The 23749-nt window shown below is 32.2% G+C and overlaps 1 protein-coding gene across 1 annotated transcript; it reads left to right on the forward strand.

Annotated features, from left to right (window-relative positions):
* The first annotated feature begins 13241 nt into the window (after positions 1 to 13241).
* On the forward strand, positions 13242 to 21909 carry LOC8281998 (B3 domain-containing transcription repressor VAL1). Its single transcript, XM_048370781.1, has 14 exons — positions 13242 to 13570; positions 13709 to 13939; positions 15009 to 15090; positions 15213 to 15314; positions 15760 to 16415; positions 16527 to 16623; positions 16729 to 16903; positions 17484 to 17563; positions 17676 to 17733; positions 17829 to 18082; positions 19766 to 19815; positions 20353 to 20466; positions 20562 to 20629; positions 20961 to 21909. Exons 2-14 carry the CDS (start codon positions 13827 to 13829, stop codon positions 21683 to 21685), a joined length of 2574 nt encoding a protein of 857 aa, XP_048226738.1. The 5' UTR covers positions 13242 to 13570; positions 13709 to 13826; the 3' UTR covers positions 21686 to 21909.
* The last annotated feature ends 1840 nt before the right edge of the window (positions 21910 to 23749 follow it).

A 23749-nucleotide genomic window follows, 5' to 3' on the forward strand; every position in this document is an offset into this window, starting at 1 on the left:
CTACTCACTTGGTACCGTTTAAATTTTTTTGTAGACACAAAATTCTTACATTGCTTGCTACAAATAGAAAATGATTATCCATGAAGAAAAAATTATCAATTCTCTAAAATTAGTATAAACTTTTTCATGTCTTTGTTAATAAAGGAACATATTCAATTGAAACAAGAAAAACAAGGACAGATAATGATTTATATACATTTTTGCAAATGATGATGATTATGGGGTTTTATAATAACAAGAGCCTGATTCAATAATAATAGGAAGAACAATAAAAATGGAAGACAAAATTAAGGTTTATTGGGACTGTGAAAGATGAGAGTAGATAGTAGAGAGAGGACAGCAAAAAAGTATATCTTTTCATATAAGATTCATATTAATATTAGTGGAAAAGTAGTCTACTATTAATATATATATATATATATATATATATATATATATAGTACACAATAAATAGAAATTATAAAATAACTTGGTGGAGGAATGTCTTAAGACTTTTGCAAAGGTACAAGGTTCAAATCTCACCTATCAATATGTTAAAATAACATATATATATATATAGGTGTTCGGGCCGGGATAAGCCTTAATTTTATATAATAAGTCTAAGCTCACCTATTAAAACACTAGGCTTTTGACAGGCTCGGGTGGGTCGGTTTTTGTATGACAAATATATTGTCCAGGCCCAAATATTTTTAGATGGACTCGGGTGGGTCAAATGGGTATCCAAGCCTACGAATAGGTCTAGTTCTAGCTTTCAAGACTCATTATGCTTGGCAGGGCTGCAAAGCAACCCTTGCTATATTAGTATCATCATCGGAATATTTAATACCTCCATCCATTTTAATTGTCTAGTTCTCCTAAAGTCTGATTTCTTTTTTTGTTCAAAGGCATATCATCATCATTGGTTTTAAGAAGTGTTGGTTCTCCTCTTTTTATTATCAAATTGGCCAACAATATTGTTGGATTAAGGAATTTGGTTGTTTGGAGTAGTCTCAGTATCAGTAGCAATAATATTTTGGTTAAAGAATGGATACAATTTAAAAGGGTGAGTGTGGGCAGCGGTTTCAGATGCGCAGCCGAGTGTCTTTAACGACTACGACACTGTAAGGCTTTTCAACATAATCAGGAATACGCTAACTAATTATTAAGATTCACATGGAGATGGGAGTCGATACCCAGGTAATCATTGGGACACTTTTACTAATGAGTGGCATTTCTCAGATTCCATAAAAGGAAACTTATGCCACAGAGTCCAAAGATGGATCCCGAAGCCAACTTTTTTATTTGTGTATATTAGTCTTTAAATTTATTATTTAACAAAGTATTTCCTGTAAATGCAATCAGTTTATACACAGGCGTAACAAAACAACACAAAATACACCTAAGTCTAGACTATTTTACTTAAGCTCAACCTATATTTAAGTTATTAATCTATCTTACTAACCAAATATGTATAAGGCCCACTTATTCTAGCCCAATTACATGTTATGCTCTTTCGATTTTAGTATTTTTAGCCTAAAAGACTACTTGTTACGAGAATGCCTATTTATTATGATCTCAAACCTAACTAAGTTCAAACCCTAACGAAACATGTCAAAACCCGCTAGTATAATTTGATTTTAAGGTTTTAAGCCTAGTTAAGATTAATTAACCTATCAGACTACCAAATTCGTGTTGGATTAACTTTTAGCCCTAAGTCTATGTGACCCATTTTATTAATCAATCGCTTAATTATGTTTTGGTTTAATATACAATAAACAAAAATAAAGCAAAATAAAAAACTCTAACTATTACAACCCGTCTACAACTACGATTGCAAAACTAGAAAGATCTAAAATTATACAAAGACCGAGAATATATTAAAATATGCCAAAAATACACAAAACATGGTGTCTAGCTTGATCAGCCGATCGGCTCAATATAGAGCCGATCAGCTTTAGAGTCTTAGGCAAGTTTTCATCGGTTTTCCTTCATTCACTAGTATAATCTTACACTGTAAAACCGATTTTCACATGCACAGGTATTAAAAATTAATTAGAATGAGATAATTTATCATTTATTCTACTTCACTAGTTCAAGCCCCTTCTTGGTGTATCAAGGGTCAACAATTTATTTTTTTAAAAAGAACTTAGTCATCATTTTTCTATTTTTAGAAATTATATTTTGAAAGAAAATTTAATACCTTTCTCTCTCTTCTCTTATTATTTTTAGGTGAAGGAATATATTTTATTTTAATTTTTTTAAGATGAGTGTAAGAAAATAAAAGAATAAAAATGACTTTTGTTTATCTTTTAAATTTTTTGTTTGAATGAATAGGAGAAAAATAATTATGCTATTTGTTTTATTTTAATTTCTTGAGGAATAAATAATTTTTTTAAAAAAGAAATTGTGTTGAAAATGGATAAAAAGAAAAAAATTATGATATTATTTTAAAAGAGGGTATTTAAGTCATTTTACTATTAAAAATAAATCACATAAACACTTTAACCTGTAAAACCGGGTAGAGAGACTGTATTAAGTATTTTAATTAGGTTCAAACATTTAATTTAACAAAAAAATAATTTAGATATTAAATAGAAAAAAATAAAAAATGGAATTACTAAATTTGTAAATTTTCTTAGAAATAATAAAAGAATCAGAAAACAAGACAACAAGAAAACATAAGAGGAACAAAATAAAACTCATTTGTGTAATCAAATTGTTCAACAAAGTTAATAAGCATGTGAACAATATAATATAGTAAAAGTAAAGAATTCTATCTTCAAACTTGCATACTTATTCCAGAATCTAAAAAACCAATTTCAGTATTTATATTGCCGATGAGAGATCAAAAATTTCTCCATTCTCAATTGAACCTTATGTTCTTAAAACCATTTTAAACTTTACATTTCTTACTTTATAATCAATCAGAAATTTAATCTAAATTTAAAATATGCACAAACTTATTAATACGCAAAATAAGCCATATGATAAAGAAAATAAACAGAAATAAAAAAGATTAGCACAAATCAAATCCATTTTAGCAATGATACATTAGTTTTAGCATATTTATAATCCTATTCTACGATACTAATTTTGAATATTATAAATAATTATTAAGACTTGTATGAATTATTATTGAATTTATCCAAGATCAACAAGAAATGTATAATCTTTAATTCTAATTATGTTATATAATTATAACAAACTAAAATATTACATAGGTCTGACCTTATACTGGGTGTTTGACCTAGTTTTTTTTAGACTCCCTTTAAACCTACTTTCGCTATAGTTATTAATACAAAAGAAATAGGATGTTGAATATATTGGTATTGATATTTAAATTTAATTATTTTTTATTCTAATAATAAATATATTTTTAAAAATATAGTGCTTAAATCATAACATTTGTATAGCGTTCTTCATAAAATTTATGAAATTTATTTGTGAATCTAAAATTTATATGCTTTAAATGGAGTGAAATTAAAAATTTAGTATTCTATATAATTAAATTTGTATTTGTATGGAATTGGTTATACTTCAACTAAGATTCTAACAAAATAGGTAGAATTTTCAAATTAATTGCATATTAGTAAATCAATATATTTCATAATATCAAAATATCTTTTTCAACTTTATAATTTCCATTTTATTTTTTCTCGAGTCTTTTTCTCAATGAAATAAATTTTTTATAGATTTCAAATATTAACATATTTTTATTTTTAAAAATCTCAAAATATTGGATTTATATAATACATAATAGCAAATGACAAGAGCATTTGAATTTTAGGGTCAATTATTGGTATGACAATAGTTGGTTACTTACTGCTTATCTTTTTCTCGTTTTGTTTTTACTTAAAAAAAATTAAACTTAATAAATTTTATTAAATATTTATGATCAACATATTTTTTATATGTATATAACTTTTAAGTTATAATTTACTTCACTAAATCATTCTCAAGTTGATTAGTAGAAATGTTATTTAGTTAGATGTGATTAAAAAATAAATGGATTTGTTTTAATTTTGATTTGGTTCTTATAATTTTTATATTAAAATGAATTTATTTTAATTTTAATATGATGAATATGTTTTCATAAATGATATATGCATTGATTCATGATGTTCTCTTCAAATCCGAATGAAAATATAATTTCATAGAATTTCAAATACCACTATTAGGAGGCTTGTTTCAATCCATATATGAATTTTTTAAGTTTGTAAACTAAATGCTCACCAATACTAGAGGAGACACCTTTTGGTTATTTCATGTAAACCTCCTCCTCGAGGTTACCATTCACATCCATTTGTTGCTTTTACAAATCAATATATCCAACTAATGCCAACATTATATATAGTGAATCCTTTCTAGACATAGGTGAAAAAGTATCTATGTAATTAACTCCTTTTTAAGTGAATCCTTTAGCAATGAGTCTCACCTTGTGTGTAATACCCGAAATTTTTATATTTAATAATAATTATATTAATAATGAGTTTTTATTTAAATTAATTTTATTTTATCTTTATTTGGTCTAGTTGGAATGATTTAAATGCAATGTTTGAAATTTTAAAAATTAATCAAGTAAATTACTTGAAGGGTAAATTATATTTTTAGTTATTCTAATTTTTCCCATTGTATATGTATATATATAAATAAAATTATATATTGAAAAATTATGGTAGAAATTGTAAATGATGTTTTTATATTGGAGAAATTGGTATTTTAATTAACTACTGGTATTAAATTTAATTAGAAAAATAATTAGTAAATTGATTATTTAATTTAATTGTGTGTAGGATTAAATTAGAGGATTATTTTGGAATAAGAATTAAAAGTATAATTTTATTATTATGGGGGTTTAATAAAAATTTGTATGTTTGGTATTTTTGTAAATAATTGTGTCGGCATGGGTATATATATAATTGTGTATTTCAATAATTCTAATTTGGCCCAAATTAATTAGCTAGGGGCTTATTTGAAAGGCTAAAGAAAAATTTAGGGGTTAATTGAAATTTTACAGGGTGAAATTGTAAGTAATTAAAAGAGTTGAGGGATCAAATTGTAATAAGAAAAAGTTCAGGGGCTTGATGTGGATATGGAAGGAAAAAGAAAGAAGAAAAAGAAGAAAGGAAGAGGAGAGAATTGTCGGGGAGAGAGAGTGAGGCGCGTCGAAAGAGAGAGAAAGGGGGGCTGCGGCATCGGTGGCGATCGGGCCGGGCGCAGAAAATTGGCCGACGGAGCGCTACCGGTAAGTGTGGCGGCGGCAGACGGTCAATGACGGCGATCGGCGAGTGTGCGTGGTGGCGATGGTTTCTAGCTGCCTTCGCCGTTCGGATCTGTTGGCTGCGATCTCAATCTCAAATTGACCGGTGAGTTGAAGGCTTCCTTTTGGCGGCGGCGGCGTCAGTTTTAGTGGCCGGAGGAGGGAGTTCCGGCGAAGAAGGTGGCAGCCGTGTTTTTCGGCTTTTCCGGCGAGCTCCGGTGGAGGATGGACGATCGGAGGACGTATTCCAACTCTCCTCAGCTCAAGCTTCGCAATGGCACCAGTTTTGCGGTGATCGGACTCCGTTTGTGAATCAACGACCGAGATCGTCTAAAAATCTCTTCGGACGATCGAGGGTAAGATCAAAAAATCGGAAGCAGGATCATCACCAGCGCGTCGTTTCGAGTCCGATGGTGTGTTCGGATCGTCGATCGGACTCCAGCGGCCAGAGGCGAGTTGACCGAGCGATCGAGCATATCAGTAATTTTCTCTGGTCCGCTGATTTAAGAATTCTTTAATTCAATTTATGCTTATTAATTTGTGTTGAGTATTAGATGATATTTGTGAGTCAAAAATAATAATTTGTCGAACTGCCTGCCGTAGTTGTGATTTTTTTTTGTGCTGTGTGGTGGAGTCGAGAAATTAATGAAGTCTTGAGGACCCGACTCCCGTTGTGTTAAATTGTTTAATATTTCTAGTGTTTTTCTAGCAGGTCCTGGACCCATTTTACGGGGGGTAAATGTCCGTATTGTAGGGGAGGTTCTGCCGGATTTTCGGTAGAATTATCTTGAATCGGGATTCTTAGACAGTCAGTCCTAGGAGTCTAGACCTAGGATTAGTGATTGATTGTTTCAGCGTTTTGATAAATTGTTTTCCGTGATTAGATGATCTGTCTGTTCGGCTCGCTCCAACCGAGGCACCAGAGCAGAGTTAGGAGGTCGCCAAACCAGTGAGTTAAAGTCATATATCGATTATGCACGTGTGTCATGCATAAATTTTTTATTTGCTATCGTGGTTATTTATTTGCAAGTTCAAATTATTCATTTGTATCATGCTTTTGATTACTATTCATTTATATATCATTGATTTTTATTATTGCATGATAACACGGGATGGGATGACAGTAGAACATAAGAGTTTGATGAGTGTTCCGGTATAAATCCGAGAGTGATGAAAAAGGGTAAATAGGTAAATTTAAAAAAAAAGAATTAAGACTTGCCCTGATCGAGCTTGCTGTCTGGGTTTAGTAGAGTGTGTTTGCCGGAGGTAAGGTCCCTGATCGAGCTTGCTCTCTAGGCGCCGGCTTAGTTGGAAATCAAGTGTTCAGGCTGGAGGTACGGTCCCTAATCGAGCTTTGCTCTCTAGGCGCCAGTCCTGTTGGAATGAGAGAGTTGAGATACAAGTGTTTAGGCTGGAGGTAAGGTCCCTGATCGAGCTTTGCTCTCTAGGCGCCAGTCTTGTTGGAATGAGAGAGTTGAGATACAAGTGTTCAGGCTGAAGGTAAGGTCCCTGATCGAGCTTTGCTCTTTGGGCACCAGTCCTGTTGGAATGAGAGAGTTGAGATACAAGTGTTCAAGCTGGAGGTAAGGTCCGTGATCGAGCTTTGCTCTCTAGGCGCCAGTCCTGTTGGAATGAGGGAGTTGAGATACAAGTGTTCAGGCTGGAGGTAAGGTCCCTGATCGAGCTTTGCTCTCTGGGCGCCAGTCCTGTTGAAATGAGAGAGTTGAGATATTAGAGTTGAGCTTAGTCGAGACGTAAGTTTTGAAATTGATCGAGATGTTGAGTTGGGATTAGGGTTCTACTGAAGTACTTCGTCCCGTTGCGTGTAGAATAATTTTTGTTTAAGCATGGCATGACACATATGTTTTGACATAACACGTTTGATTTTTGCAGGACTTATTATTTATTTTAAAAATTAAATAAATGTGATATTGAGATATTTGAAACTGTTTTAGATAAATGATTTTAACTCACTCTCGAGACTCACAGTCTCCATTTACTGTTTTTTAGATTCGTGACTGTTAGTCTTCCCGCGACTCTTACTCAGTAACCCGACTTCTTCATCATTGGGTGGTGTTTAATTTGATATATCAAATTGTAAAAATCTTAGATTCTCCGCAGTAGTAATAGTAGAGGTACCAGTGGTAAATTTTATGAGTTTCGGGTCTCGCCTAATTTTTCGGACAGACCGATTTAATTGTGTAAAATTTAATGTTACTATAAATTGTGGCATTAATAATGGTAAAAGTTGAGATGAAATTTGTTTGAATTGTGAGTGTCAGGCTTACTACGGGATTCGGTGGCCTTACGCCTACCCATTCCCTAGTGCCGGTCACGGGCCCACAGATGGGGTCGTGACATTGTGTCTCTCAATGTTGCATAATGAGTCCTTTTTAGTTTATAGACCCATTTATATTGTATGGGCATTTTCCTATTAGGCAACTTAACAAGATCCCAAACATCGTTGCTCTTCATGGAAGTCATCCCATCGAGTATGACATTGTACCATAATTTTGATTTGTCGCAACTTATAGGCTATGCAAAGGTCTCAGGTAATTTTCGGCTCCTATATTATAGTTAGACTCTTATAAATATACCATATGGAATAGCTGATTTCTTGGCTCTAGTAAACCTTTTTATTGATGCATTAGAAGGACGTTGTTCAATATTCTCATGAGCAACTTGGTCTACTAAGCCATCAATTATTTGTGAAATTTTCATATTGTCATTTTTAACTTATTGAATGGCAACAACTAGTGTTGAAATGTTCCATTGATCTTAAGGAACATTACGAATGACAATGACTTAATTCTCTAAAGTAGGTGGTTAAGTATTATTATGATCATTCTCTAAACTAATGTTTTGAGATAGATCCCTCCCACTAATCAAGTCATTCTCAAGAAATTTTGCATTTCTTGACTCCACAAATCTGGTGTCATATGATGGACAATAAAATCTATATGCTTTTGACCTTTCGGCATATCCAATAAATACCTACTTATGTTCCTTGACCCAACTTCTTTTCTTGTGGATTATTAACTTTTATTTCATATAGACATCCCCAAACGAATACATGTTGCAAACTCGATTTCCATTCTTTAAACAACTCAAATGGTGTCCTTGGGACTATCTTGGTTAGAACTCGGTTTAATATGTACACTGTTGTTTAGCTTCAATCCATAAGGACTTAGAAAGATCAGAACTAATAAGCATAGTTTGCACTATGTCCAACAATGTCTGGTTTCTTCTTTCCGCCACGCCATTTTGGTTTAGAGAACCAGGTGAGGTATATTAAGCAACAATCCTATTTTCTTTAAGAAACTTGGCAAAAGGACCAAGTGTCTGTCCATTCTTAGTATATCTACCATAATATTCACCACCTTTATCATATCTCACTATCTTCATTTGTCTATTACATTATTTCTTTATTTCAGCCTTGAAAACTTTAAAGGTTTCTAATGCTTTGCTTTGGTTATGAAGCAAGTAAATATACATCTATTATGAGTAGTCATTGATAGAGGTAATAAAATATTTTTGCCCAAATGAGTCCATATCAGTACTTAAGATCTGTATGTATGATTTCCAATATGTTCGAACTCCTCTTAGCACCTTTCTTTGATTTATTTGTTTGCTTTCTCTTTATGCAATCAACACAAGTCTCAAAATCAGTAAAGTCTAAGACATCAAGTATCTTTTCATTTCTAATCTTTTAACTCTATCAATGGAGATATGCTAAAGTCTCCAATGCCATAACATAGAGGATTTTTCTTTCATGTCACAACGCTTTGTACTAATATGTGTTGCATTATAGCAATTATTATCAAGTAAATTTATATAGAAAAGACCATTAGACAAAGTACCATTTCCAATAAGTTCAGATTTATAACTTAAATGAAAAATATCTGAAAATTGAAAACAATATCCAAAAGTTATGAGTTTAGAAAATGGAATTAGTTTCTTACAGAAACTAGAACATAAAATGTCTTTTCTAATGACAAAATAAAATTGCTACTCAAAATTAAAGAGCAATTCCCAACAACCATCACTTGTGAGGATATCTTATTTCAAGAATAGATATACTCTTTTCATTTCCCACTGGCTTCCTTGGGTTTGTTATATTTGTAACACATTGATAATATGAATTGTACAACCAAAATCAATCCACTATGTGTCATGATTGATATCAACCAAATTTGATTCAAAACACACTAATGAGGTAAGAGTACCAATAAGTGTACCTTTCTTTATGAGCTATGCAACAAACTTCTTACAATCCTTCTTAACATGCCTTTCTTCTTGTAAAAGAAGCATTTGGTTTCTTTCTTAATGTCTGCTTGGGTAGACAGTTTGCCTTTTTCTTTTTAATTTGCTCGAGTCTTTACATTCCCTTGTACAACTAAATGAGCACTTTGAGGAATTTCTCCTTTTCCTGCCAGTAACCTCCCTTCCTTTTGAACACACATGGCCATCGAATCATTAATTAACCATTTATCTTTATATGTGTTATAGAATATCTTAAAGGGTGCATATGCTGGCAGAGGAGTGTTCAATATGTAGTATACAATGAATGATTCAGACATTTCTACCTCAAGTGTCTTAAGTTGAGCAATAATGTCCCTTATATTATTGATGTAAGCACACACACCCTTGACTTCAGTGAGCCTAGTTGTTGAAAACCTTGTCACCAAGGTACTCGCTAGTGCCTTATGAGAGGTTTTAAATTGTTCATTAATTGCCTTCAATAGATCACAGGCTTTATCATGTTGCTCGATGAGACCACGATCACTAGGATTGATCTTGCTCTTCATGAATACCAAATCGAGACAATTTAATCATTCTCAAAGTTTATAAAGAGCAATTTCAGTTGGACTACTACTATTAGTAATGTAAGATGGTTCATCTTTCTGAATAGCATAATCAATATTCATCTATCCTAAGTGAAGAAGAACCTTCTCTCTCTCCATATCTTATAGTTCTCACATGTCAATTCAGAAACGCTATCAGTAACAATAATATTTTGTGTAACTGTAAAATTAACATATATGCCTTCATGTATTAGCAATTGAGGCTTAATAAATGAATGTGTGTATTTAACCATGCAAATCATACGAAAAATTTAAAATCAATGACATAAAATTGCATGTGGGCTAAATTTCACTCAAATAGATTTATGTTTGGTCCTTATGATAAAACTATCAATTTATATTAACTTCTCCTACTACCTGTGAGTAAAGTAAAAAAAGAAAAGTCTGATATTTTATCCTAATTAATTATGAAAAATATAACAAAACTCATGTCAGATAGAATATATTACATTTAACATAATAAATTAAAATTTATATTTTATCTAAATAAAATCCAACCAACTTAATATATAATTCTAATTAATTAAGGTTGATATGGCTAAGCCCTAATTAATTAAAATTATATGGATCACAGGATATCTAAATTAATTAATTAATTAACAATATATCAATTATAATGCATCAAATAAAATTAAGGATGCAAACCAATCAATTGATATAATATTAATTTCAGTAAATATATAAAATAACATATGCTCATTAAAGATAAAAGAATGAAATTTTATTTTTATTTTTTTCCTAAATCAAATTAATTAAAGAAAACTAAAAGCAATTCATGGCTAGGAGAAAAGCCTCAGGTAAACAAAAGTAATTACTTCAATTAATTAAATAATTTTTTCTTCTCATCGAAAATTCAACTAACAAAAGAAAATCACTAGTAAACAAAATCACATGCAATCATATTTATAATAATAAAATTTTTCTTACCCGTATGAATCAATAAATTTAAAATATGTAAAGAATGACAAATGTCCAGTTCTATAGTAAAGGTGAAATAAGTCCTTTACGTTTAAATGATCAACAATTCATACACAGATATAATTGTAAACACAAGAATCAAAAGCAAGACAGAGATTAAACATGCTCTAATACCAACTATAAAAAAGAAATTAAATAACATGAAAAAAAATATGAACCATGGAGATGCAGAATTACATAGGATCTTATAATTACCTCCAGCAATTGCCGAAGAGATTCTTAAAAATTATTAAGCGTTCTATATTTTCTTAGTTTAGTCACACGCCTCCAAATAGTATAAAGAATGAATTAACGTGATAATATATATATATATATATATATATATATATATATATTTAGTAATTGTGTTTCCATCAAACACAATAACTCCTTTAATGTAGGAATTAATCTTAATTATTGGATAATTTACCTTAAATAACTATTATTACTGATTTAATATTGGATTATTCCTAAAAAGAGAGTTATATTTATTAATAAATATTATTAATTAAATAATAAATAATAAATACTTAAAGCTATGCTTTTTTAATTTTTCATAAGAATCTTTAGGGATAATAAAATAAATAGTCACTATACTTTGCACTTAGTTTAATTTTAATCACATAATCTTAACCTTTTTATTTTAATAATTTAATTTAAATTTTAATTACAATTTAATCATTTTTCCAATAAAAAATTGACGTGTTGTATTTTTATTTCTTAATTATTCTTTTTTTATTAGCTAGTTCTGTTAAGTGTCAATTCTTCATTCTCAGAGTGATTAAATTTTAAAATATAATTAAAGTTGGATGATTGAAATAAAAAAAAACTAAATTTTTATCACCAAACTGAAATAAATTATAAAATTTATAGACATTTAAAATTATGATCCTGATTAATGTAAATACAAACATATCAAATAGTAATTAATTTTTTTATAAAAAATAATTATAAATTTATTTGTGATTGATTTGAATATATATTGTCTACATATATAATATAATATAATATAAATTTAATTTATTTTTTAAGATTTAATAATTTTTGTAGATTAAGATTTGATAATTAAACTTAATTATACACTTATTGATCGTAAATTTTAGTAGAGTTAAATTTTTAAAATTAAAATAAATTATTAATATTATTATTATAAATTAAATTAATAGTAATAATTTGATCAATTAGAAAAATTAGTAAGATACTAACTATAAATTTTTCATTTTCATTTTTTTCTGCATTTTTATATAAACATTATTAGTGATATTTAAATAAGTTGTAGTTGGTAAATTGACAGGCGAGAGCAAGAAGGCAACGAGTGTAGCAGCATTAAACTTTGTTGTTGTCACAGGTCATGGCTCTCCCTGTTTCCCACAAAACTTTCCCGTTTGTCTACGTTATTATTTAATTTAATTTAATTATTATTATTATTATTATATATAACACATGCCCATATTCACTGCACTGCACCCATCTCTCTCTATCTCTCTCTCTCTCTTATTCGCTCATGCAAACTAACAAAACACACTATCCAACCGTCCGTCACTCTATCATCCTTATCTTCCCAATTGACAAATAGGTCACACTATCCCACGAAACCGTCGGGTCCTCGTATCGCTGTCCTGTCCGAAATATATAAAGATTTTTTCAAAGAGATAATTGCAAATATTTCTCCCTATTTGCTTTATTAATTTTTTTCGATTGTTTTTCTATGGAAATATTTACTTTTTTTTTCTTCTCAAAATGTATCATAATATTAATCTCAAACTTATTTTATTATATATATTCCTTATTTCCTTTTAAGAATATGCTTTTTAATTTCTTTCTCAAAAATAATATTTTTAATTTATATTTTTAATACAGTTTATTAAACTAATAAAATATATATCGAGTAGATTTAATTATATATTTTTTTAAAATATAAAAATAGCTGCATATTATTTTAAACTTTATTTTATAAAGCAATTTAATGTCTGCTTCCTATTTCTAAATATAATTACTTTATAATATTAACACTTTGATTAGATAAACTAGCACGAATAAATAAAAAAAGTGATAATAATATAAAAAGAATAAAAATATAAAATAAAATAAATCTCAAGTCTTTGTAATATGGAAAAGGTAAAAAATAGAAAAATCTTCGCTCTTCACGAATTAGAAAAATTAATAAATACGAGCATATAAAAGAATAGAAGAGAAAAGAAAAGAAAAGAAAAGAGGCGACTTGTTAAGCGGCGTGTCTTAAAGTGTCGTGCATGCAATTTATGCATCTGTTTCTTTGCATGCATTCTCTCTCCTCTCTCTCTCTGTCTCTCTCTCTCTCTAGACCCAACACACACATAAACACAGTTGATTTTTTATATTTGCATACCAAATCTATTCAGAAAGAGGGAGGGGGAGCCTTTTCTGATGTTGTTTAGACTTCAGCTCTATCTTCACATTTGGACCACTGTCTTTCACCAATATCAGTCTTGTTGTTATAATTATTGTTATTATTATTATCATTGTAGAGGTACTGTTATCTTGATTGATTTGATCGATTGATTTTGATTTGATTAATCGATTTAATTAGTTTTTCAGCTTCTGGGTTTATTAGATTAATGCAACATTGATTTGGTCTTGATGTGTTGTGTTCATGAATGTGATGCAGGTGGTGTTAGATTTTTGGGATTTTTTCTATAAAAAACAAAAAAGGGGTTTTAGGGATTTTTAGTAATTTGGGTTTTGTTATGGTTTAAAGGGTTGATTTCTCTTTTTGGGAATTTAAAATGGGGTCAAAGATCTGCATGAATGCGTCATGTGGTGTCACAAAGACTCATGAATGGAGGAGAGGATGGACTTTGCGATCTGGTGGATATGCTCTTCTTTGCTACACTTGCGGGTAATTTTTTACTCTATTTTCAGATTTATTGATTTAATTTTGTTATTTAGCTTCTTAATTTTAGGGGTATGATTAGATTCTCGATTTGTATGGATTTTGTGGTTTCAGATATTCTGTGGATTGGGTTTGGATTTGATTTCTGTTATGTGCTACATTACGAGGGTATTATGGTTAACACACCTATAATTAGACAATATAGGAAATATAAACCTATGGTATAACATACGCAAAGAAACAACCCCCGGGTTGTTGTTATTAAAGGATTTTGACTTTCTTAATTTCTATGTCCCTGAACGTGTTGTAAATGTGATGGAATTCGAAATTGATTTTGATCATAATTATTATAAGAATGTAAACAATGATGAACTCCTTCAAGTTTCTGGCTTCTCATGTAATTTACTTGATTCATATGTTTTCAGAGTCACAAATTCTGAACTCATTTAAAAATGTTGATAACGTGATTGAAAATTACTTATTCAAAAGGAAAAGGGATGGCACAGGTAAAATGGGGTTTGGAGTTGTAATATGCATATTTAATTACCTGTTACCGGTTTGGATCCATATTTTGCTTGATATTTTGTGTGATACCACGATTTTTTTAATTATGTTATTGTTATCCAAATTGCATTTGACTACAAGTGGATATCTGGTATTATTGTGGGTAAAAGTAAGTCCACTGAACAGACTTACTGATAGACCAGTATTTGAGGAGGATGTGGCCCGAATGATAGCTTACGGCACGTGTCAGTAACTTATAGTTGAAATTGTCTGTTTATAATGCTTGACTCCTTGTTGTTGGTTTTTTTTGAACTCATGGACTGCATATAAAGATTTATACTTAATGCTTATTTAATGAAAAATGATTGTTTTGTTAGTGGTTTTTTTTTTTTTTTTTCCTCAAAGTATGGACATCTATAATTATGGTAAATACCATGCGTGATGTTTTGATCTCAAATTAAGAAATTTCTGTCCTAATTTATTATTTTGTTTTTATGATATTTTTCTGTTTCTTATTATTGTCTTCAACTTATCCATCTTACCTTTGCTTGGTTTGCCTTATATTCTATAGATCTGCATATGAGAATTCAGTTTATTGTGATACATTCCATTTAGAGGAGCCCGGTTGGAGGGAATGTTATAATTGTAACAAGGTAAGGCAATAGTTGAGTTAATTTGTTTTCTCTGGTTCTTGTTATTCTTTTATTGAAACTTTTTAAATGTAGTTGAAATTGATGGTCATGCAAAAGAAGTAAGAATTCTAATTATGTGGCAGCGTCTTCACTGTGGATGCATAGCTTCTAAGTCTCTGTTTGAGCTTTTGGATTATGGGGGTGTGGAGTGTACTGGCTGTGTAAAAAGTTCACAACTTCACTCGGTAAGATCAATTGCTCCTGGAATTTCCAAATACTAAAACTAGTTTGCATATGGCTTGGTTGAATTCTAATTTTACATGAACTTCAGATTGTTGGAATATGGAGTGAAAACATTGTTTTAGTTCAACATTAGCTTACATGCTATACACAGCAACAAAATGGATTACAGTGTTTATAATTTTGGTGACTTTAGATCTTGACTGTGGCTCCTTTCTGGTGCTATCAGAAAACTATCTTATAAATCCTATGGATTTAGGATTATTGTTGTGCTTATGTACAATTAGTTACCATGATCATGGGAAAGAGCTGATTAGTTTTGCAAACTTGACTGTTGAATGTGCACATGAATTTCTGTGATGATAACATAGTGTATGGGTGTCTTAACATTTGGCTGCTAGTTATTTAGTCTGATAATGCTCATCCATTTCTTTTCCTTGTAAATTGTAGATCCATGGTGATGAGATTCCTAAAGGATTTGGCTCATTGACACTTAATAATGCTGGTGATCCTGACTCCATACCTCTAGAAAATCGAGCTACTAATGGTGCTCTGGATGATGGAAGACTTGCACAGTTGTGCAGACTCATGGAGGCCAATGAGCCCCAATTATTGTGTCAGTCTGAGGGAGCTGACACAAATGCAGGTCTTGGACAATTCAGACAAGAGGAGGTCATGCATCCAATTGGGGAAGCTGGCACAAGTTTCTCAATTGCATCTCAATCATCAGTAGTGCCATCTAAATTTCCCAATGGTGGTAGATCAATATTAGACATGAGGGATATGCACGGATCGCATGCTCAGCCATCACTGAATATGGCATTGGGAGCTCCATCAGGAACCACAAGTTTCATTCAATATGCTTGTGGGGCTGTTGATGGAAGGGAGCAAGGAAAGACACCTCCATTTTTGCAAGGGCAAAGATCTCGCCCAATATTGCCCAAACCATCAAAAACTGGCTTTTCTGGGAGTTCAGATACCAATAAGACTGCAGTTACTGAGCTGCGAATTGCAAGACCACCCGCTGAGGGACGAGGAAAAAATCAGTTGCTTCCACGCTACTGGCCGAGAATCACTGACCAAGAGCTGCAACAACTATCTGGAGAGTATCCATTGGTTTCATGTTAATTTTTTACATACATGTGCTTTCTAAAATATATCCCCTTGTTTATTAATTAGTACAAAAATTTGTGGACCTTGATTATCTTATGTGCCAGTTTAAATTCCAATATTGTGCCATTATTTGAGAAAGTTCTAAGTGCCAGTGATGCTGGTCGAATTGGCCGGTTAGTTCTCCCAAAAGCATGTGCTGAAGTAAGTTTTAAATTTTCTAGCCGGCACTGTCTTCTAAACTCCTTTTCCTTTCCCTTTTCCTTCCTGTTTTCTTTGTGTACTTGTGTAAACTGTAAGCCGGTGCAGGCATATTTTCCTCCTATTTCTCAATCTGAAGGCCTTCCCTTGAGGATTCAAGATGTGAAGGGAAGAGAATGGACATTTCAGTTCAGATTTTGGCCCAATAACAATAGTAGAATGTATGTCTTGGAGGGTGTAACCCCTTGTATACAAGCAATGAAGTTACGAGCTGGTGATACAAGTATGCTGGATTTCCCTTTTTTGTTAAATATTTATTATTAGTATCTATGTGCTCAAGATGTGTTGCTTGCTGCATGGTTATTTTAATGCTTTAACATACAGTATTGGTGAATGAGCGAGTCACAGGACTATGCTTAAATGACTAAACATACAGTTTGTAAATGAGTGTGATGCAAGCACCCTTAATTCTTTTGTTGCTTCTATAGTATGTACTTTAGTGCTCAAAATAAAAATCCTACGGTATTTTAGATGAGAAATTTCAAAATCAACTGCCTTATACAGAAATTTTATATTTTGAGTTGGTATGAACAGTGTTGACGTTAATGGAACAACAATATTACTTGTTTTGGCTTGAATCTAAAGATTCTAACTCTTATCAAGTTGTAGAATTAGAATATCTTGACATAGAATCGTTTTCAATTTAGGAAGAACTTTGAATTCTTTTCCAAATAGAATAAGTGTGGTAATGCTGCATCCTTGCTATGAAATCTTCTTGCTATGTCATATCTTTGGTTTGTCCCAACAATGAAATACCGTATCCTAGGTTTTCTCTTCCTAATTCCATCTCATTTGTATTTCAGTAACATTTAGCCGGATAGATCCTGGTGGCAAACTTGTTGTGGGATTTCGCAAGGCAACAAACAATTCCTTGGACACACAGGTTAAGTCTGCTCAGCATATTTTATTTTTTTCTCATATCCTTTTACTTTGGTTGTTGTTTGTCTTGTGTTTATATGTTGCAAGATTTTATATTCTTGTTTATGTTGTAACAGGATGCCCAAACATCTGCACTTCCTAATGGTGCTGCTTCAGCAGAAACATCCTTTTCTGGTACTGTTACAGTAAGTGGTTAGTCTTGTCTGTTAGAAACCCTAAATAAAGCGAGAAGCCTCACCTAAATTCTACATTTGGTCATTTGAATTAAGCTGATGGTGATACTGGCGGGAACAAGAGTGAGAATTATGGAGGCAGGATAAATGGGGATGCAGTGCAGCAATCAACAGCAGAGAAGAAGAGGACTCGTAATATTGGACCCAAAAGCAAGAGATTATTGATGCATTCTGAAGATGCTTTGGAGCTTCGACTTACATGGGAAGAAGCACAAGACTTGCTTCGTCCACCCCCAAGTGTCAAGCCAAGCATTGTCACTATTGAGGACCATGAATTTGAAGAATATGATGTGAGTTTTTCATATTCTACTTCTTTTGCTTATTAATCTAAGATTAGTTGCATAAAGCATGATGGTTGAGTTGATTAACAAGGGTGACTTATGTTTTTTATTATTTGTTAATTAATTCAATGTTGACCAATGATCATTAGTCATTGGGAGACTTCAACTCAATGGCTAGACCTCTTAAGTGTGTCATTGTGGTACTTTTCTGTCATGTTCTTATCTATGTTCTAAAGACATGGGTTCTTTTTCTTTTATGAAGAGTCCAAGCATTATAGTCCCCACTAGCAATTTACTCATTCTACTGCATGATTATTTTATTATTTTATATTTAAAATTTTTATTTTATATATTATATATAATTTATATTAGTATAAAATGTAAGTTTTACTTTTATCTTTATGATATTTCTATTTACATTTATATTAGTCATTTATAAAAATCATATAATAGTCTTGTGAAATTTTTATATTTAATATATGCTAAGGAAAATAAATATAAAAAGTATATAATGATATCCTTTTTGATTTGTGGTAATCTTATTGCAAATGTTGATGTATGCTTGTTCTTGTTGGCAATATATGTGGATAAAGAGCAATAAAACAAAAAGAACAAGGGAACTGTAATGGTAGGGTATGGACGATGAGTAATTTCTATGGGTATCAGATGGGTGGTAGATATGAGTCTGGTTTGTATAATCTTGTGTGAGCTGTGTTTTTGTTCATTTCTTTCAATTGGGTAATATGGGGTTCTAGCTGAAAATTTGGGATATGAGTTTGACATAGCTAGTGATGGTTGTTCATGCTTTCAATTTGCATCTATTGGCATTCTGTTTTTCTTGAGCAATCTCTCCAAATGGTTATCATGCTTTGGTTGAAGGGAGACGGAATGAAAAAAAGGAGAGCTTATTAATAATGGCGTATGTTATAAATTTAATACTGTATTGAGGGAAAATATGTCTTTTTTGCTGAAAAGGAGTAAAAATTGTTTAAGAAAATTATCATGACTTATTTCAATTCACGCACTTTGCTATGTCTTTGTATTTCATGCTGTCCTTCAAGTGGAAAACAGGGGTTTATTTGGGCCAATAATTGCAAGTTGTGTGCTAATTGACTGCAGTCAAACAGGGCCAAATTGAGCCTCTGCGAAAAGTTGGGTGTCCAAATTGGACTTTGCTCCAACTTAATGTCTTATCTGTGGTATTGCACTGGTGTTTGGACTTGATATCTAGACTGCATCAAAGGCGCAAGACTCAAATCTCCATTTTAACCCATCCTGTTTACCTTGCACTGTGATTAACAAATCTGCAAGTCCTCAATCTCTCTCCCTTACATGCACATAAACACATACAAAAGAGAATATAAAGTAAAATAAAATGAAAAGCACCATATAGAGCAGCATAATGCTTCCTGAACTTTTCACAGCGTGCCTGTGCCACTTATGGTAGAGACTATTCCTTTCCTTTCTTTTGTATATTTCCCTGGGTTGTCTTCTTCTTGTGTTCTATTGTGCGGGTTAATATGGCTTCTATAAATAGAAGAAAAGGATCATATCGAGATCTTTTAGGTCAACTAAATGATACACACCCATGTTTCCTGGCTAAAGGAGAACTATGTCATAAATTTAGTAGCTGCCTTTTCTATTTTCTTTTTGGGTTAAATGTTTGACCAGTGTTCTTTTTATCACATTTAGGAGCCTCCAGTATTCGGGAAGAGGACCATATTTGCAGATCGACCATCTGGGTAAGGACTTATCAGTTCATTTTATATTGAGGAGATAAGAGGAATGATGGACTCTTTTAATAGCTGATAAAGGATTCTTTGTGCTGTCCTTTGTTGATACAAAATCTTACATTTCCAAGTTGTTCATTGTCATGCACGTGCATTGTCTAACCAAAATAAGTTCAAAGGTCTTTTTGAGCTTCAACAGAAAAGACGTGGTATAAGCTGCAGTCCTTGCCATTAATGAAAGCTACAACTTTGTAGCATATTTGTTCTCTGGCACTGTTTTTTGGTCTCTTTGGGTCTGAATAATTATCCTCTTCTCTCCTTTTATACCTCATTTTTATACCATCCTTATCCCTTCAACTTTATGTCGTTGGCGTGATTTTAATCATTTTATAATTACTGTTGTTGTCACCATTGTTGTTGTTGTCGCGAACACTGCAAATGCCACACTATGTGGGATGCACTAAGGCTATCTGCTGTGGTTAGGTAAAATTTGTTGTGTTTACTGATGTGTCCATTTACTGATGCTAAATTTATTGAGCCTTCTTCCAGGGGACAGGAGCAATGGGCCCAATGTGATGATTGCTCCAAATGGCGAAAATTGCCCGAGGATGCTCTTCTCCCTCCAAAGTGGACCTGTTTAGATAATGTTTGGGACTCTAGCAGGTTAGATTTGAATATTTTATATATATAGCGGAAAAATCTCCAATTAATTAGAGATGACTTGACTTGTTTTTCTGTGGGCTACAATGTACTTCTAGGTGTACATGTTCTGCACCAGAGGAGATGAATCCAAAGGATTTGGATACTCTTCTGAGGGGGAGCAAAGGTATGATTCTGCCCTGCACGCACACCTTCTGCCTTCTAGTAGTGGTCCATTTGTGAACAATTACTATAAAAGTGGCATGAATAGGTTTCATATACCGAAACTTTTTGCATGTGTTGATTAAATTAAGACAATGACCTGAGCTTCATTACCTCCATAGACTTTTCATAATCTACTAATTTTGTTTCATGCATCATTATTAGCTCTCACAGGAATTATAGGGATCGACTGGTCATGGTGATACATTTATGGAAAAGTTTGAATTGGGATGTATAATTTAATGCTAGATAAATCTCAATGTTATCCCTTGGTTTTGTTGCTTGTCCTTTCCCAGATTTCAAGAGGCGTAGGATGGCAGACAGGCATAAGCCATCCTCTGAATGTGAGCCATCTGGCTTAGATGCTCTAGCTAGTGCTGCAGTATTAGGAGATAATATAGGTGACTTAGGTGAGCCATCAGTTGGAGCCACTACAAAGCATCCTCGGCACCGCCCTGGCTGTACTTGCATTGTATGCATTCAGCCACCAAGTGGTAAGGGCAAACACAAACCGACATGCACATGCAATGTGTGCATGACAGTAAAGAGGCGCTTTAAAACCCTCATGCTGCGTAAGAAGAAACGTCAATCAGAACGAGAAGCGGAAATTTCTCAGAAGGATGACAATGACCGAAAGGATGAATTTGCAATGATCGGCAGATTGAGTCATGCAGTGTTGAATTTAAATAATTCAGAGAACGAAGGAAACTACAACAGAAAGCAAACTGAGATCCCGGAGACCAGCAGTGGACAAATAGACCTAAATAGTCATCCTAACCGCGAGGACATGCAGCTGGACATACAAGGATTGAGCATGATGAACCTTGCTAATGCAGCCAATCTACCATTTGACAATTATGTCAAGCAAAATGGGCTTGCAGACTTCTTGTGCGAGCGGCAGGCGAGCATGGGTTCCTGTTTGCATTCACAAAATAATGGTGAGAGTTTGATACGGCTGTCTGATGAAGCATTTCTTGCGTCTGTCGGCTGGAACCATGAAAGTAAAGGTGATCAAGAGTAACTAGTGTGTGTCTGTTTGATTTAGACAGAAACAGTTTCTTGAAAAGATGTCCATTCTCTGATTTTTCAAAATATAATTTTATTTCCTTTTTATTTTTTCACCTTTGCTTTCTCCTCTCCAAAGGAGTGGTGCTATACATCTGATTTCATTAGTCATATAGAGAATGTAATTTTGCTGTAATGTTCCTTTCTATTTTTGAGGAAAGACTTTTTCCTGTTTGATGATGCCCTATTTGCAGCTTTTATTTTTTTATCTTAAATGCTGACAGACCTCTCCTACGGAACATAGAAACATCCTGTATTTGCTCGTCTGATGTGTATCTTTCTAATACTATACTTTTGTTTTTATTTTATTTTTCCGGATAGAAGATACCTCATTTTATTAGCTTGAGGTTGTAAAATGTTTTTTCTATTATTTTGGTTGTACTTTGTTTTATTTTTTTAAATCTTTTCTCCAAAAAGCATAATTTTGCATGATATTGTAAAGAAATAATCTGAATGCTTTGGTGTTTTTTGGGGTTAACACTGAATATTTTCAATATATATTTAATAAATTAATATTCTTTTAACTAATAAAATTTAGTATCAATTTTGACAAAAATGATCATTGTTCAATAATTAATAAATTTTAATATAAATTTTGACAAAAAAGGTATATATTTATTAATTATACGAATAATGATAACAATTAAAATAAGGTGGTAACAAACTGAACTAAAACATAAACAAATAAAACTAAAAGTAAATAAATTAATGATATATGTCTTAGGACACTTTATATATATATATATATATATATATATATATATATATATATATATATATATATATATATATATAAATATTTGCTTACAGAAATGGGTGATTTATTTATTGTCGATAAAGAAAAAATAAATGTATGGTTAACGAGTTTTTAAATATGTATAACAGGGTAACAATGGTAGAATATTTCTAGGAGAAAATATATAAATTACTGGTTTCTTAAATAATTTTTTACTGTATTTTTTTCTTATTTATATAATATTTCATTTATACTACCTTTTACTTTTTTATCATTTATATTTTAAAAAAAAAATTGAAAAGAAAAGGATATGGAAAGATAATAAATAAGACTAAATCAGCGTTACGGTTTAATAGATGCCACGCTCGTCGACAAGGCTATGGAACTTGATCATCTTGGCGGCACTTTTGGTGGTAACCAGAATCCTACTCCTTTTATATCTGTGTTTGGTGATAACGTAATTCAGTGGAAGAAAAAATAGAGAGAAGAGAATCTGATGTTCTTAATTAAACAACAAATTCAAACCTTCGAGCGCCGGATCTTAATAAAGACGAATAAGATCCGGACACCGGAGGAATAATTCACACAGAGAGAGTATTTTGAGAAGAATGTAATTCTTTGATAATCTCATTTCAGCTCTCTTTCCCCTTTATATTCCCTTACAATTCAGCAACTTGTTCTGTTACAAAAGAAACAGACTGTAACCACTTTCTAAAAAATAAAGCACGCGTTTGTTACAAGTCTAACAACCTTGCCACATCATTAATTATGTAACAAATCCCCCTTGCTTAGAAAACCTTGACCTCAAGGTTTAAAACTGGAAAACTGTCGCAAAATGTCATAATAGAACTCCCAAGTGGCCTTTTCTAGAGGCTGATTGAGCCATTTGACCAGCACTTGTGTAGCAGCCTTGCCTTTGCGATTCACCATCTTCCGCTCCAAAATCAACTCAGGCTCCTTGGAGAAAATGTCAGGCAAAACAGAAGGTAATGTGTTAGCAAGTACAAAAGAGTCCACATGTTTCTTGAGCTGAGAAACATGAAAGGTAGGGTGGATTCTGGATTCAGGAGGTAGTTCTAACTTATAAGCCACCTTCCCACAGTGATCCAGCACTTTGAAAGGACCAAAGTACTTTGGAGCAAGCTTGTTGTTACTTCGTTAAGCCAAACTCTACTGTCTGTAAGGCTGGAGTTTAACATATACCATGTCGCCAACGTCAAACACTCGATTAGACCTGTCTGATTAGCAGAGTGGGTCATCTTGTGCTGAGCTCTTAAGAGATGA

Source organism: Ricinus communis, chromosome 2, assembly GCF_019578655.1.
Source record: "Ricinus communis isolate WT05 ecotype wild-type chromosome 2, ASM1957865v1, whole genome shotgun sequence".
Taxonomy (NCBI): domain Eukaryota; kingdom Viridiplantae; phylum Streptophyta; class Magnoliopsida; order Malpighiales; family Euphorbiaceae; genus Ricinus; species Ricinus communis.